This window comes from Penicillium soppii (assembly GCF_028829465.1).
Source record: "Penicillium soppii strain IBT 18220 chromosome Unknown utg000006l, whole genome shotgun sequence".
Taxonomy (NCBI): Eukaryota; Fungi; Ascomycota; class Eurotiomycetes; order Eurotiales; family Aspergillaceae; genus Penicillium; species Penicillium soppii.
In genome coordinates this window covers 2,701,551-2,719,229 of record NW_026643236.1, presented here as the reverse complement: position 1 = coordinate 2,719,229, position 17,679 = coordinate 2,701,551, and the positions used below count along the sequence as shown (strand labels likewise).

The 17,679-nt window shown below is 49.4% G+C and overlaps 3 protein-coding genes across 3 annotated transcripts; 1 reads left to right on the top strand and 2 right to left on the bottom strand.

Annotated features, from left to right (window-relative positions):
- Nucleotides 1-27: 27 nt before the first annotated feature.
- On the bottom strand, nucleotides 28-1,817 carry psoD (cytochrome P450 monooxygenase psoD; the record flags this gene model as incomplete). Its single annotated transcript, XM_057243923.1, has 4 exons — nucleotides 28-412; nucleotides 475-1,279; nucleotides 1,366-1,626; nucleotides 1,697-1,817. The coding sequence occupies 4 exons, from the start codon at nucleotides 1,815-1,817 to the stop codon at nucleotides 28-30; spliced, it is 1,572 nt and encodes a 523-aa protein (XP_057095461.1).
- Nucleotides 1,818-2,349: 532 nt separating this feature from the next.
- Nucleotides 2,350-3,220, top strand: psoC (methyltransferase psoC; the record flags this gene model as incomplete). The annotated part of the gene is made up of 2 exons (XM_057243922.1): nucleotides 2,350-2,518; nucleotides 2,574-3,220. The coding sequence occupies 2 exons, from the start codon at nucleotides 2,350-2,352 to the stop codon at nucleotides 3,218-3,220; spliced, it is 816 nt and encodes a 271-aa protein (XP_057095460.1).
- A 566-nt stretch (nucleotides 3,221-3,786) lies between these two features.
- nrps14 (PKS-NRPS hybrid synthetase psoA) lies at nucleotides 3,787-16,184 on the bottom strand (the record flags this gene model as incomplete). Its single annotated transcript, XM_057243921.1, has 7 exons — nucleotides 3,787-8,562; nucleotides 8,618-9,082; nucleotides 9,141-9,498; nucleotides 9,559-11,441; nucleotides 11,498-14,961; nucleotides 15,021-15,158; nucleotides 15,221-16,184. 7 exons carry the CDS (start codon nucleotides 16,182-16,184, stop codon nucleotides 3,787-3,789), a joined length of 12,048 nt encoding a protein of 4,015 aa, XP_057095459.1.
- Nucleotides 16,185-17,679: the final 1,495 nt, after the last annotated feature.

The window sequence follows — 17,679 nt, the reverse complement described above, 5'->3', positions numbered from 1 at the left end:
AAATCATCTAAATTGAGACAGTACATATCATTGTAGGTGTAGGTGTCCTGCTGCCTCCTCGACTATCTTGGTTCGATCCGCATCTCGCGCCTTAAGCTTGCAACCGAACTTCAAAGGTCTCGGAGCTGGAACTGGCTCATACTGCAATTTCTCGCGAAGTTCGTTGCCGTTCTCATCTGTCGGCCATTCAATATTCAGTGTCCAACCCAGTTTGGCAAACATGATAACTAGAGTCCTTTCTGCGAAGTCAACGCCTGGGCATGCTCGCCTGCCATATCCGAAAGCCGGATAGCCTTGGCAATTGGGGAACGTGGTCAGTGGTTCTTTGTAGGTCGGATAACTAGGCTCAAGCCAGCGGGCAGGATTGAAAAGTTTCCCATCGGGATAAGTGTCTTTGTCCATAAGAATAGACCTGATGAATGTTAATATCGAGTGGTTGCAAAAATGCGTGAGTTAGTGAGGTGAACAACTTACGAAAATATCGCATTGAATACAGTTCCCTTCTCAAAGAAGTAGCCCTCGTAAATGTCGTCCGTTTGTAGACAATGACCAATGCCCATTTCTGCTACAATACTTCTGTATCGGACAGTCTCCTTCACAATAGCTCTGACCGTAGGCAGATGAGGAATATCTGTATAGCTTGGCATTCGATCCTTGCCGACGACCCTGTCAACTTCCTCTTGGAGCTTCTTTTGCCACTCGGGGAAGTCCATCATGAGAAACAAGAAAGTTAGTAGATTGTTGTGCGGGGAGCGAGTTCCACCATCAATCATGGCTTGAAAAGTGTGAACCGACTCTTCATCAGTGACACTATACTCCTTTCGGTTGAGGAGAAAGTGTTTATAAATGGACTCTGTCGCTGTGCCATTCTTGACAAGCTTCTCTATCTTGCTTCTGAAATCCCACATCTCCCCTACATACTCTTTTCTAAGTCTTTCCATAGTTCTCAAGCTCGGCAAGAGCCACATAGGAATCTTCCTTAGCACCGGGAATACATTGGCAGGGAAGCAGTCAGGACGGAAAGAGTTCATGAGTTCAGCCGTGAAAGTTTCATTGTGATGGATGAATGGGTCAGATGGACTGCGGACAGAGAAGCCGAGCAAGGAAGTCGTCAATACTGAGTAGGAGTATCGCAAGAACTCCCCATGGAATGAGTCCGGTGACTGTAGCAACGCGTTTACAGTGAAAGTTGCTTCATCGTCCATGAGGCTCTGATATTTGTTGATAGAGGTGATGTTGATAGCGCTTTGTATCATGCTTCTTTGGCGACGCCATCCATCTTTGAATTGTTAATACTGGACTCATAAGTTTTTAATATGCCGCGAGGAGGCCTTGCTCTTGTCGTGACCGGCGCCAGTTACTTACCGTCCTTAGGCCTGAAACCAGGATTCTGTTTCATCGAAATGTATTCCACGGCATAGGGAGCACCGCGATCAGAATACTTTGCTCCTCGTCTGACAAAGAGCTCTCTGGCATCTTTTTCTTCGGTAAGAATTACTTGTTTGTCGCCCATGGCACTGAATTGAGTGATCGGGCCATGTTGCTTTGCCCATTTCTTAAAAATTCCGATAATACCATTGATGTCGACGGCGGCCAGCGCTGGCGCGCTTCCAAGAAGGGGCCAACCTGTTGTTTTGTTAGCCAATTTTCGAAACAAAGTGTTCGGTTCCAGGTGTTGGATTGACTTGGTGTATACCTTTTGGCCCGGGCGGCACCTTGGCGCCTTTTTGACGTTGGCGGATTGACAAAATCCCAACAACATACTGCAGAACGAATGCCACCAAGGCTAACGACAACAAGTGATACAAGGAAATCATATTGATGATCGATCTTTTTCCTGCTATGATTGAATCAAACCTCACAAAATCGCTCTTCGAGGTTTGGTCGTCGACTCCACGTGGATACCCAAGATTGTTGGCCAACACAGTGCCTCGAATTCTAGCCCGTAATAGGTACCTGACCACCAAAGATTACTTGCATCGCCTCACAAGAACACGAGATAACCCCCCACGCCGCGCTGCACTGCGGGAGATGACCATTCGGCATGCGCATCAGGTTCGGCAACTTGTCCACATGCGGCAATTGCGCCGTTCGGACCGGCGATGTAAACCTACTCTTAGTTCGCATTTCGGTACAAGCTGTTGTATGCAAGCCTGAATATTCTCCACTGAATAGAAAGACAACAAAAAAGCAATTAGCCCGAAGTTGATTGCTCTTGGACAGCATCGGCCATAGCCGGGTGAACGTGTAGCTTTATTAGACTTATTTACCTTGCATCGTAGTTTTACATTTCACTCTGACCAGTGGAGAGGCTATACCAAAAACCATCATCAACAGATAATTTTCAAAATGGATAACTTCATGCAGATGACCAAGGAACTCGGGCATAAGCCCGAGCTGCTGCGCTTGAGGGCGTTGGATGCGACTTATGATGATGCCTTGGAGGGTAAACTTGTCGTGGCCCCCATTGATATGAACGAGCCCGGCAAGAAGATTCTGGACTCTGGCACTGCTGATGGTAAGCTGTCCACTTCTAATTTGCTTCTATAATGAGATTAACACCGACTGAAAAGGAACTTGGCTTCGCGGTGTACGTAGCAAGCAATCGGCCCAGCACCACTACTTCGGTAGCGACGTGGAAGGCGAGCTTTTCCCAGAAGATACAGATGGCATCACCTATTTTGCACATTCTTTCAAGGACCCATGGCCCCAGCAATACTTGGGCACTTTCGACCTTGTCCATATCCGAGGCAGCATGGCGGGCTCTGCCCCCGAGGGACCTGCACCTGTGATCAAGAACCTTACAACCCTACTGAAGTCTGGCGGCTGGGTTCAACTCATGGAAATGAACGGCTTCAGTGCACCAAAGAATGGACCTGCCATGACGGACTTTGCCAAGATGGCATCTGAGATGTTCACCGGCATTGGCGTCGGTGACTTCGCAAACAACAACAAATCTCTGCTGGAAGAAGCCGGCTTGGTGAATGTGCAGGAGAAGCGCGTAATTGTCAACTTGGGCAAGAAAGCGAAGCCAGAGTTCCAAGAGATCAGTATTCATGGAGTCACGGGACCTATTGTGCCGTTAACCAGTGTGGCTAGGACTGTGCCAACTTCATTCACCAGCGAGCAGTTTGATACGCTTCCGTCGCGTGTCAAGGAAGAGCTCCAGACTGAAGGAGGCCAGGTTGAGATGGTCATTGCGTTTGGCCAGAAGGCTTGAGAATTTGCCAGTAGTATCACCCAGATAATGTCTCTCAGATCATATCAATTGGAGCGCGAATGCGTTTCTGTCCAAGTGGAATCAGTGTAAAATAGCTCTGACCGGATTTTGTAAAGGTAATTGAAACCAGTGACAGACACCTTGGATAATCATACTGTATGCTTGTTCAGGTGGTTTCTCAGTTGAAAGCTTCAACTATGTTTAATAGGAACATAGGAACACGTGAGGTACCTAGATTTGTATATGGACCAATAGCAAAAATAAGTCACTCCTATGACACTTAAGATAACAAAAAACAGATTAGTTAACTAACACCTGCGGGACATGGCGAAGTGAGGTAGAAGCCAGGCATCGATACTGGGTATTTGTATGATTACAATACATGTATCACATACACTAGTGTTTTACAGGCGCGTCTTTCAGCCTCAATTGCCGGTATGCCAGGAGCTACGTGACTGTGGACAGATGCCCCAACTTTGAAAACCTTGAGACTAAATATCTCGATAAATACAAATGAACCCATCAAATGTCAGGCTTTTTGCAAGCACTAGACAGTCTGCCCTTTTTTACTCGACCCAATGACCCCTTTGCAACAGAGGCGCTCGAATCACTCCCTTGGAGGCCAACATGAAGGACCCCAACACCTCATCCAGACCCTTTTGAATAGATCTAGCCACCCATTCCTTCAGGGGAAGAACCTTCACCTGCGACCCTCCCAATTCCTCGACATAATTTTGCAAGTCTCCAACGGGAATAACCCGCTCGCCACTGTGGTGCAGGTAAACCAGATCACCACCAGTTTTCGCGCTGCCATTGACCACGCAGGCAGTGATGTTCTTTGAAACGGTCTCAACGTTGATGAAGTCGAAGAATCCAGTGGACCCAGTGAGATCAGGTACAGCACCCAACTCCTTAGAGAACTTGAGCAGACTATGCGCAATGTCAAGGTCAGGAACGTTATCGCCAGTGATGCTGCTAGGTCGGTGGATCCATAGCTGCCCTTGGTAGCTTTGTTGGACCTTTTCAAGGAAAATTTCGCTTGCCCATTTGGATGCCACGTATCCGTCAGATCCATCAATGGGAGGACGGAATGCGGCAAGCGATGCCTCGGGCTGCTCGTCAGCTCCACTCAGACGCGCCACGCCTCCAGTAGAGACATAATGAACCGGAATTCCATGGCTCACAGCCTGTCGAGCGAGTTCTATCGTCGACAAAAAGTTGGCAGCTCGGAGACTGCGATAATTCTTCATGTGCGAGACTTCAGCTCCGTTATGAACAATGGCATCAATACTCTTGAAAAGACTCGAAGCTTCGGACTCGCTCATGCCGAAACCTGGAAGTGCAAGATTGCCAGAGTGGCGGATGATCTTGGGTGAGTCCACGCTCAATTGTCGGGGTGAGCCATCCTGGCTAGAACGGATGGCGATGCAGTGCACGCGCGTGACACCGGGCAGTTTGACCAGTTGGCGCAAAATGTGACCTCCCAAAAAGCCTGTGGCACCAGTGAGGAGAATAGAGATTCCCTTGGAGTCACCATTCGATGCTTTGTGTCCGTTGACTCCGTTGGCTCCATTGGCAGCGCAGGGTATTGTGAAGGCTGCCTCGTCCAGGGCGGTCTCCTCGTCCCAGTTGATCTGCGCTAATAATGAAGTACCATCCAGTCGCGCAGCGAGAAGCTCAAGTGTGCTGGAATGGAAAAGCTCCGGGATCGGAATCTCAACTCCGAATTCTTGAGTGATCTCAGCCTTCAGAGGTAACAAAAGCAGGGAGTTACCGCCAACAGAAAAGAAGTCGGAGGTACGACGGATCGGAATGGAGGAAGAGATTTCACCCAAGACATTTTTCCAAATGTCTCGCAATCGTGTCTCTGTTGGTGTGAGCTGCTCGTCCTTGTCCTTGTCAACAGAGATTTCCGGTAAAGGCAACGAGGCCAGCTTCCGAGTGTCAAGCTTGCCACGATCTGTAACCGGGAGAGTGTCCAGAGGTATACTGATCACCGGGCGCATGTATGCTGGTACAGGGAGCTCTTGGTTGAGTTGATGGAGATATTTCGGCTTGTCTTGAACATTACTCGTCCGTGAGAAGACCACGTAAGCGATAAGCTGCTGGTTTGAAGGTTCGGCTCCCTTAAGCAAAGCTGCGGCATCTACAAAGACACCGCGCGATGCTTGAACGAGAGCCCTGGCGACATCGCCGAGTTGCACTCGATGGCCCCTGATCTTAACCTGGTCATCTCCATCTACGCGGCCAGAGATGACAATGGAGCCGTCGGAAAGCATCCGACCTTTATCTCCGGTGAGATAAATAGAATCCGATCCAGAAGCGGCTCCCAGAGAAGCCGAAGTCTTGAATTTAGCTTCGGTCAATTCAGGGAGGTTCAAATAGCCACTGGCAACACCGGGCCCAACAATCGCGACCTGACCGGGCCAACCCAGCGGAACGGGCTTGCAATGCTCATCCACGATATATGTTCCATAGTTGGTAAGAGCCTTTCCGATTGGAATGCTGATTTCGGTTGAGTCGGTCTTTTCCAACGACACTTCGCCCAAGGAAGAACAGATGGACGCTTCGGTTGGGCCATAGGCGTTGATGACCTTTAAGTCAAGTCGGTTGAGCTGACGGAACTGTTCCAAGAGGTGAACTGTGAAAGCCTCTCCAGCGACCATTGCAATACGCCAAGAAGAGCAGTTGCAAAGTTGATCGTAACCATACTTTAACAAAGCTTGCATTTCCGAGACAATGAGGGTGGTACAAGTGACAGCCTCACGAGCCATCAGGGCGGCCAGCTTTGCAGGGTCATCTCTATTGTCAGCCATGATCAAGGTGCCGCCATTGGCAAGCGCAATGAAGATCTGGTAGATTGCAGCATCGAAACCTTGTCCACTTTGCTGGAGAACCACCTCTCGTCCAAGTGGCACTCTCTCGGAAACACCTAGAATGGGGGTGCGAATGTTGGCATTGGTGAGTGGGATTCCCTTTGGTCTACCAGTAGAACCACTGGTGTAAAGAATCATCGCGACGCCTTCTGGGACTGAAACATCTTGAATCTTTCGCACGGTCTTCTGAGGGACCGCATTAAGTGTGACCATCTTGGTTTTCGAAGAGGCTTTGCAAAGCTGCTTGATGCGCTGAGCGGTTGCGGCGTGATGAAGCACAATTTCCGGTTGAGACTCTTGTAAAATATCAGCAAGCAGTGCATCTGAGGTCCTAGTATCTAGCGGTACATAGGCCGCTCCAATACGGATAATTGCGAGGATCGCGGCGATCGTGTCTACTCCGGGTTCAAGCAAGAGCGCGATGCGAGTTGAAGGCGCCGCGCCAACATTCAGCAGCGCCGCTGCAATGGCGTTGGACCTCTCCGAGAGCTGCAAGTATGTCTTTTTCCTGCCGCTAGTATCCTTCACAGCCATAGCGTGAGGATCCTTGTCAACCCAGGTGTTAATGATGCTCGACAGAGTACTGGCAAAAGGAGCTGCGAGGTCCAATGTCGGCCCGGTACCGAGCCTGATTGCCTCAGCTTCTAAGCCTGTGTGGGAAATTGACACAGAGTCAACCTGGCGATCTGTGTTCTCTGCCAATACCTCGAGTGTTTGCGCATACAGACTGGCAAGCAGTTGAGCACCCTCTTGGTCATACAGGTAATCCTGTAGATAGAGGGTAATCATCGCGGTTCCATTGTCCAAATCATCGACAGTCGCAACGAGATCGAACGGGTTCTTGGCGTCAACATAGTCCGAAAATGCCATCTCCACTGCCTGTAGTGGAGCGGTGCGGCCAGCTCCCATGCGGTAATTGAAGCAAACTTGGAAGAGCGGCGTTTCCGTTGTCGACGATGCGACGCCGCATGCTCTCAGGATCTCCTCGGTGGGAACACCAGTCTGTGCCAAAGCAGCATATGCCTTGCTCCGTGTTGTCTTCAGCAGTTCGATGAAGCTTTGCCCACCATATACATCAAACAACAAAGGAATAGTTTCCAAGAAGAAACCGATAGTGTTCACAAAGTTCTGGTCAGATCGATTGGCGTCTACCACCCCGATGCACATCTTGTCAATGTTCAGGAGTTTGTGTAGTAGAACTTGGAAAGCGGAGAGATAGAAATGGAAAGGAGTGGTTCGAGAAGCCTGGCTCGCCTTCTTTATCGCGCTCACGATATTGCGATCGAGTTGAATGGCAACCTCTTGAACGGCGTACTGCTTCACGGCCTTCCGTGTGCCAACTTTGGCGAAAGGAAACAGGGGTAGAGATTCAACAGTCTCTCGGAACTCATTCTGGAAGAAGTTGAGTCTTTCAGTGTACGCTCCATCGGACAGGTCTCGCTGTTGCTTCGAAGTGAACTCGCCATATTGAGCTGGCAAAGGCTTGGGTGAGTCATCTGAGCCCGAGTTGTTGTAAAACATGGCCATGTCCTTTTGGAATATCTGCCAGCTGACGCCGTCCATAATAATGTGATGGTATCCGAAAATAACAGTATGTGAATCTTCACGGTGCGACAAGATCGTAGCGGCCAAAGTGTCCGCTTGTTCCAGATCGTACTGACGATAACGGATCAAGTCAAATTCGTTTTCAACATCCGACGAAGCACTGGCACTCGAGATGACCTTGAGTTGGAAAGGCGACTTCTCGAGCACTCCCTGCATAGGCTTTCCTAGCTGCTCATCTATGTAAAAGGAGGTGCGCAAGGTCTCATGACGCTGAATCACCTCATTGAGAGCCTTTTCCAACTTAGGCACGTCCAGGTCCCCAGAAAGAGTGTACGAAATGGCGCAATTCAGGACGATATCATCTTCCAAGTATTGAGACAAGAAGTAGAGTCGTGATTGACCCAATGACAGCGGCTGTGTCCTTATGGGAGTTGGGCGGGGGCCTTTCTTCGCAGCGCTCGCTTGGGCTTGAGCCCGCAGATGAGACTGAGCCTTTTTGGCAGGATTTGACGGTTTCTTCCATGTACCATTTGAATCGCCATTAGGAGTACCGTTTGAAGTTCCACTTGTCACACTGTTTGGCACACCCTTATGTTCATTGGGGTCCAAATCTAGTCCTGGTGCAGTGACCACATCGCTCGTCGGCTTGGCATCGATTGGCGTCTTATCCCAAGGACGAGCCTTCTGAGTTGGCGTTGCTTGACTTTCGATTTTGGCGGCCGCGATCGACTTCTTGTCAAAGGATAGAGATGAGACTACCTCACCACAAATCTGTTCGACCGATGAACCTCCCAGGATCTTCAATACAGGAATGTCGTATCCGGCTTCGGTCCAGATCCAATTTCGGATCTGGACGGCGACAAGAGAATCGATACCCAAGTCAATTATGGGCACATCTGTGTAAATGCTCTCAAGTGCCAGCTACATATCGTCAGCGAAACAAACTTTGAACCGAGGCCTCGTTGCGACTACATACTTTGAGTGAAGACGCCAGGTATTCCAGGAGAGCGTTCTCCATAACCTTTGTGGCTTCATCTGGTCCACCAGAGCTGAGGAGCATCTCCTTCAGGGATTTATGGGTGCTATTAATGGAGTCTGCACCAGCCTGCGCGGCATCGGGATCCCTGATGAGATGAGAAAATCGCAAATTGTTGTGCCAGAAGGGAGTCTCTCCATTGACGGCCTTGTAGGTTTCCAAACCTGTGACAAGCTCTGGGGACTCATCACTCGTACCGACGAGGATGGCCTCGGCGAGGAGATGATGCAAGTCAACCTCAGACACGGGCATATAGTGCATCTGTCGAATTGAGTTCTCCATAGTACTGACACCCTTATCATTTTGTGATCTCTGAACAACACCCATACCGGAGACCATGCCAATATCGATGACAGAAGCAGGAAGTCCACGGGCTCTTCGTCTCTTAGCCATAGCGACCATGAACTGGAAAGACACAATGAGCTCGAAACGCACTAATATATCTCGCAAGCTTGGGACTTACATTGTTGGCGGCAACATAGTTGGCCTGTGTACGCTGACCCGTCATCACTGAGATTGACGAGAAGAACAGGAAAAAGTCAAGCTCATCATTAGAGAAAGCCTCCTCAAGGTAGATTGAACCTTCCACCTTGGGCCTCATGGCAGTTTGGAAACTCTCAAAAGACATGTCAACAAACATCTTGTCTTCCAAAACCATGGCACCGTTGGCAATACCACCAATTGGAGGCATGGAGCTAGCAATGCGAGCGCGGAGCTCCGCGAGGTGGTGCCTGTTAGTAACATCAGCTGCTTCAATGACAATATTTACTCCTTGCCTGAGTAGCTCGTCCTTCCAAAGCTGACCCTGCTTCTCGGGGTTTCTGTGATCACCGTTAACTATTTCATGTCATCCTGAGATCTCGAGCCAACAGGTTACCTACCGACTTGTGACGACGATGTGCCGGGCTCCACTTCTGGCCATCCAGCGACACATGGACTGACCAATATGCCCAGTGAGCCCGACAAGAAGATAAGTCTTGTTGGGAGAGAATAGATTGGTGGTGTTGATAGGTCTCTGGCTAACGATGATGTTTTGAACATCTGTCCAGTCAACGACAGCAGCATTCGGATGTTCCTTGATGCCCGCTGCGACCAAAGAGGCGGTTTTCACCACAGTACTGTCGTCAAATGAGACCTTGTCGCTTGGCAAATGACCTGCTACAATGGTCAAAGCTTCTGTGAGCATTTCAATAGGCTTGATTCCATGAGCACCAAGGTCATGGAATGCAAGAAGGATAGCATGTGGGGGCAGAGCTTGTCTGAGAGCCAAGAACTCGCGTGTATCGGTCCCGCGTCCCATGTGAATGAGAATCCTAGTATTGGGGGATACCTTCGCCTGAACCTCCTTTCTTGAGGCCCGAGGATCAATGAAGATATCCATTCCTGAAACCGATTCTTTGGGGCTAACTTGGAAGCTGACTAACGAAACATTTGCCTGGGCTGACCTCCGTAAGGAAGCGGCAAGATGCGCAGTTGGTTCATAAATCAGGGTGGTACATCCAGGGGGGACGAACTTTGCGATGACAAGCGATTTAATCTCGCTCAGAAGCTCTATCATAAAGGCTCCATCATCCTGTGGGGTATTCATGTCGACTTGTATTGTCTGTGCGCGTGGAACTTCCACTACAGAGGCATTGGATGGCGATAAACCCAAAACCTTCGCCCCTTCTGGCGTGCGTCCAATAAAGCAGAAAAGGCCTTCATTGCCAATGCTGGGCATGACAGGGTCCAGAGAGCAAAGTTCCACTTCAATGGCAATTAGATCGGATGTGTCTTCTACGAGATGTGTGCGGCGATGGACCTCCTCAGCTGTATAGGATACTTGGCCATCATTTTGCACAGACCTGGTGAGGGCAACTGTGTCAGAAGTAGACCTCGTCTCCACCTTGCGCCTGACAGCGTTTAGCCGATCATTACGCTTTGTATCTGGGAAAAGTCTTGGAACAAGATATTTGCCGTTCTCAAGGGAGAGTTCTGGCTCAATGGTCCACAAATGAGTTGCATCCGCGGAATCACTATTTCTCAGAGTAACACCACCAATGAGTTTGAGGAAGCTTTCCGCAATGCTTGAATCAGCTCCATCAATCGTGTCGAGATCAAGGAACTGGATAAGCCTCTGTGGGTTCTCAGACTGGAAGGACCGACCAATACCAATAGTGGCATTCTGGTAAGGACTTTCGGCTCTGGCTTTTTCAGTAATCCAAAGAACCGTTTTCGCAGTTGAAAGTAGTAACTGCAGACCCTTGAACGTTGGAGCCCTGATATCCTCCAAAACCGGACGGTCGAGATCAGTCAGACTTAAGACGGCCTCAACGCCGCTGGCCTCATCGCCCAGCTCAGCAAGCGTTCGAACGTTGATGATCTCTCCCTGCCAAACATTTTCCACCTTTGATTGTATACCTGTAGCAAGCTTGGCGATGTCTCGCGACAGACCGCCTACAACCAGGAGCTTTCCGCTGAGAACAGAAGGCGAGGAACATGTTAGTGGGCTGCGCAAGAAGTTGATCTGATCATCTACCGCTTGGGACACGATGACAGAGAATGTATGTTTGTCTGGTACGTTGTCCAGAGCAATGGAGTCTACTCCAGAGAATCCAATTTGTCGAAGTAAGTTGTGAGTATCTTCACGCGTGGGGTTAATGGATTTGGTTTGGGCCAATCCATCCTCATCAAGCGAGGGGGTGCGGACAGCAACATAAAGGGGAAGCGAAGCTGAGGACCGGTCGCGGCCATCATGAGCATAAAGCCTCCTGGCCGCAGCAGACTTCGTATAGTCTTCAAAGCAGCGACTTGCTTGGTAAATGCTTTGTGCACAATGACCAAGTCGAACGGGCCAGTCAAATGGTTAACTTCATCGATACCATTCTCGACATTGGCTTGTGTGAAATCCACTCTTAACTGGTCTGCAGCAAGAGCAGTCTTGATATCCTCGATAATGTGCTCGGAATCATCCACCACAATATATTTCTCCAAGCTGCGACCCAGCTCGTGGAAAATCGCACGGATTAAATTTGGTGAGGATGGACCGACTTGAAGAATTCTCAAATTGGCGTGTTGATGAGAAATTTGTTTAACTGCGCTCACAAAATGGTTCCGTAATTCTGAGAAGCCCAGGCCCTCATTGTGCCAACGCGATATCAGGGCACCCATTGATGACGGGGTGACCTTGGGGCTATTTGGACCAAGCCCTTCAGTTTGGGATTCTGAAAGACTTTCCAGAAGACTTTCCCCGATGGTGCGAACCAAGACAATGTCTATGTGATCCCCAACTTCTTCCAGAATTGAGATAATATCAGATTTCGTCGGAACGCTACTAGCACGAGCTTCCATTTCGCTAATCAAAGAACGTAGCGCGGGAATTTTGTTAGTCAAGTCGTCGAAGTGAGCAGCTGTCTTGATCTTTGACAGGTAGTATTGTATAAATTGCTCACAGGCATCAATAACCTTTAGCTCACTTTCCGAAGCCACGTTGCTGCGTTCCGAACTACAGAGAGCTCCAGAAAGAATCTCCTGTTCCCAGACATTCTTCAGGTAGAATTGTCTGTCGTCATTTTCAGAAGCAGGGAGGAATGAACTCATAACAAAGTCTTCAATTTGGACTTGCAATTGATTGGTTTCAGTGTTGAATATGCTCATATCACCCGTCAGTGTCGGCAGTGCGACCTGATAACCTGGTGCAAACTCGGTAATGTGGGCGTCCACAGTTACCGAAGATCCAGGACCTTGGAAATTGCCCGATGGGAACAAAATCATTCGACCGATTGTGGTGGGCATAAAGGCAGTCCATAGTGAACTGTCGAGAGGGGCGGCAAAGGCTGCGAGGAAGGTCTGGAAGCAGGCGTCAAGCCAGGTGGGATGAACAGGAATTGTACCCGACAGCTCTCTATCCACAGCTACGGTAGCAGATGCGAAGTTCAGACGTCTTTGCATGGACTCCATGGCTCTAAACGGTCCGCTGTAGCTCAAGCCGATCTCGTCCATTGAGGCATAGAACCGATCAACACTGGTGGGCAACGTATCAAGCACTGCCTCTCGACGTGGATCGGGTAGCGGGAGTGATTTTGAACCACTAGCACGGTCAGCAAGAATGATTCGAATCTGACCGGTGGCCGCAGTTCTCAAATGCCTGTCATCCATCGCGCCGGCGCTGAGACTGAATTGTGCTTGGATCTCTCCATCGCTCTTGTTTGAATCAAGATTGCTTCGCACAGAAAACAAGGTCTCGGTGCCATCTGACGCCTCATCTAGAACAATTGGACGCAAGATGGCTACATTGGATAATTCAATGCTGTGTACATTCTTCCCTCGGCAAAGGACCTTGGCGGCTTCAAGAGCCATGACGCAGTAGGTGGCGGCCGGAACAATGATCTGATTTTGGATGGAATGGTCTCGCAACCAAGGTAACTCGTCCATGATGAAGAAGTTTCGCCATCTGGGCTCATAATCCGTATCGTCGGGGGTTCTGCTACCAAGAAGCGGGTGAGGCGCATCGGCTCTGTTGCGGACATTCTTGTTAAGCCGAGATTCACGATATAAGACCTTCTTGTGATCCCACGGGTATGTCGGTAGATCAAACAGAGCGGGTGCGTTTAAGATGGAAGAATTTTTCGGGTTGAATGCGGACGCGTAGCCTGCAAAGTCGACAACCCCGGATCCCAATGTCACCCACGCGAACCCAAGCGCGGTACTCAAGGCCGAAATGTCATCTGACTTGCGATCCAGAACGCCGGAATAGGGGATTTCGGAGCCAAGTTTGTCTCTGATGATCTCCAAAGTGGGACCCTTGAGAGAAGGATGCGGTCCAACCTCAAGGGCGAGGTCAAACTCACCGTTACCCTCGTCCAAGGCGCGCTCAACCGCTTGTGAGAACAGGACTCTGCCAATCAAATTGTCTTTCCAGTAGGCTGCTGCCATATCTTCATCCTGGGCAGGAGTGATCATTCTGTTATCTTTGTACACACTTGATGCCCAAGCAGTATTATTGGACTTGCCAGCGACAAGGTCACAACGCTCGATGGCAGCCAAATAGGGCGCCGCGCAAGGATACATATGATGGGAGTGGTAGGCTGTGTCGAGCCGAAGAACACGATTGAACAAGCCTTCAGCGTCCAGCATTTCTTTGGCTTCTCCAACGGCATCCAAATCTCCAGAAATCGTCACACTTTTAGGTGAGTTACTAGCAGCGACAGTGAGGCGATCGGCAAATTGCTCGAGCGCGCAAAATCGGAGGCCTTCTTCGTAACCAAATCCAACGGCAATCATGCCGCCCTTTTTCCCATCTTTACCGATGGCGAGTTTCGTGTACACACCGCGGTAGTAGGCAATCTTGATTGCATCGACCTCGTTGATTTTACCCGCGGCATATGCGGAACCGATTTCGCCACCAGAGTGACCGACGACCATACTGAAAGTTATTCCTGCACTCCAGAGAACCTTAACAAGGCCGACCTGCAGCGCCGCACAAACCGGTAGAGAGATCTCAGCTTCGCCTAGTCGCGATGTTCCTGGTGGCTTCATAATCTCCTCTTTCAGAGACCACGTTGGTCCATCAGAAAGCTGTGCCATTGCTTCTTCCATCACTTCGATGACTTCTCTGAACAACGCATTTTTCTCCATAAGGCCTTGGCCCATTCCTGCCCATTGGGCTCCTTGGCCAGTAAATACACCCAAGATCTTGGGCCGTTTGATCTGATCAAACTCGTGAAGGGAGGATCGGGTGCCTATTTCCGCCCCGGGGCTTGAACGAACTTTGGTAAGTTGTGTCCGGATTGCACCGAGAGCTTCCGCTTTCGATGATCCAGGTATAGAGATTCTGACTGGCAGAGTGGAACGATGGGTGTTGAGTGTCATGGCCAGGCGTTGAATAGACACATCAGTCTTCTCCAAGTATTCTTCATACCTCTCGAGCATGGAAACGAGGGCAGATCCCGAGTTTGCCGAAAACAGCAGAGGGATAGGAGAGAAGTCATTATCGGGTATGGCAGAGGGGTCTGGAAGTTGTTGCAGCTCTCTTGGCTTTCCCCAGGGGCCATTGTCGTGAATCTCGGGAACGTAGCTTTCCACAATGGCATGACAATTAGTACCCCCGGAGCCGAATCCGTTGACGCTTGCCCGCAGTGGGGTATCAGGAGGCGGCACAGGCCAGGGCTCCGGTGTAGTGGCAATTGAAAGATATGTGAAAGAAGGCTTTACGCTGGGGTTGAGGTTGTGGAAATGTTGATTGGGAGGAATGGTCTTGTGCCGCATAGCCAGAACGGTCTTCAAAATTCCTGCAATACCAGCACCTGCGTGTAACACGTCGTTAGTCTTTCAAGATCTTGAAATATGGTATGACAATACTTACATCCTTCAGTGTGACCAATCACGGTCTTGATTGACCCAACGACAAGTTTGGGTCTATGGCTGTGATCTTCCTCGGGTGGGAAGAATGTGGTGCCAATGGCAAATGCTTCTCTAGGATCTCCGGCTTGGGTACCGGTTCCTAAAAAGCGCACATGTGGTTAGTCCCGATGAAAAAAATCTTGTTAATACTTTGGCACTTACCGTGGGCCTCAATGTATTGTGGGCGATCTTCTGCTTTTGAGAGGTCTAGCCCAGCATTTTTGTACGCAGTCCTCATCAACGAGACTTGGGCCTCCGCACTAGGTAAGGCGATTCCTTGTGTTCGACCATCCGAGTTGACACATGTTTCTCGGAGCAGTGCATCGATTCGATCTCCGTCTCGCAGTGCCTGAGATAACGTCTTCATGAAGAAGACACAAACGCCCTCACCCCGGGCATATCCATCAGCAGCCACATCCCACATCTGGGACCGGCCGGTTGGTGAAAGCAAATGAAGACTGGTGGCGGCAAGGTAGCAATCAGCATTGAGGATGATATTGGAGCCGCCTACACATGAGATTTTGCATTCCCCAGCGCGCAAAGCCTGGGCACCGAGATGCACAGCTGCCAGACTCGACGAGCACGCCGTGTCGACGCTGATAGAGGGACCCTTCCAGTCGAAAAAGTAGGAGAGACGATTCGACAAGAGCGCGCGGGATGTCCCGGTAATCATGTATTTGGAAACGTTCTCGATATCTCTCAGCTGAGTATCTGTGTAATCGGCCGACATGGCGCCCATGTAGGCTGAAGTCTCGCTGCCCCTCATTCCAGTCAGAGTAAGGCCTGCATTTTCCATGGCTTCATACACTGTCTCAAGCAGGAGCCTCTGTTGCGGATCGATAGACTCGGCTTCGCGAGGTGCGATACTGAAGAATCCAGCATCAAAGTGCCGAGGATCCTCCTCGATGAAGTACGCATTGCTTGCGTTGCTGGCACCGTGATGCTCACCGTCGACATTGTAAAAACCTTTAGCGTTGAATCGTGATTCGGCGGGAGCTTCCCTTGTGAGATCTCGCGGAGAGTAAAGCAAGTCCCACAACTTTGAAGGAGATGTCGAGTCTCCGGGAAAGCGACACCCACTACCGATGATGGCAATGGGCTCTTTTGGTGAATGTGAGTATGGCATTGCACCTCAAATGGAGCGTAATTGTATACAGAGTAGGTTAATTAGCCACCCCTTGCTAGTACGAATATAAAGCGGCTACTTCTCAAGTTTGAAGTCTAAGAATGTCTAAGATCTACGGTACCTAGGGCCATATAATGTTTTCTATCTGTCTGAAAGAAGCAAATTGATCTGCCCGTACATCGCTTGGCGCTCTCTGCACGGTGTACCACGGTGGGTCCCTACATATGGACTTGACCATATGGAGTCCTCGACTTTTTCGGCGATCCGACGACCGATTGCTTTAGCCCCACAGTATTACTCCCGCATGCCTAACCTGCCCTCGGCTCGGAGGTATCATTCAGGAGTATTTCCCTCCAAAAATTAAGAATAATAATAAAAAGTAATTTAGCACAAGAAAATGGTTTGGGTTAATTTTACCGTACGAAGTAACCTGCTTTCCCGTCATGAATTTAGGTGTATTTCCACTTGGAGTAATGCTTACAGCAAGTATACCTATCTATATCCATGGGAAATAGATGAATTGCTCTGTCTATACCTTCATCCTACTCACAATATATCCCGATTGGTTCGCGAAGACATATGACAGCGGAATCATAGCCTGTATGAGGAAGTCGTTGCCATTTTAGAAACAGTCCGTAACTTGGGGACCCACCTATACGTATCATGTTGCTACTATAGACTCAGATGGCCAAGTATCACAGCAATAATCTCGCTGTTCAAAAGGACCAACTGTTGAATTCCTTGAAAATGAATTGCTGACGACTAGCCTACCGGGGGGAATTGCTGACGGCTACGCCGATGTAATTTATTATATGAAGATATCCACTGTTCCTTATAAATTGATTACATCTTTGCCAGCAGGCTTGTGACATATCGATATCTACAGGCTATCGTAGCATTCTTATTCTACGGCAGACATGAAAGCCATTTTAGAGCTTGGGAGACTCCCTTTCGGCTTTTTGAAGACTTTATATCTGTTCGGGAAATCAGACATCCCGGCAGCAGCATTACCTTCCGTATGTCCTTATGCCAGCCTTGAGTTGAAGCACGAAGGTTTCCACTTGCTAACACTGAGATCAGGTAGCAGTAGCCCTCGTACTTGCCGGACCATGTGGCCTCCATCTCATCACCAAAGGATTATTGTGGAATCAATTACATCTTCTCACGTTTCAGGTTAGTCCCGAAACTTCCTCCTTGAAGTAAAAGCAATCCCATTCTGACATGATCAGGTAAAAAACCAGGTTAGTTCAACCATCGTACGACCTACCAAGCAACAACGACAGGAGATGCTCATCAGATCAGATTGATGGTATAGAGGAGGATGGTATAGCAAAGCCCCATCGACCCTTACCTTCCGGCAGGATAACGCCGGCACAGGCTACCCTCCTTTATCACATCCTCTTTCTGTTGATGTGGATTGCTGCCATACACACAAACACGATCGCTTGTACGTTTGTCTACTCCATCGCCATAGTGATATATAACGAGGGAGGCC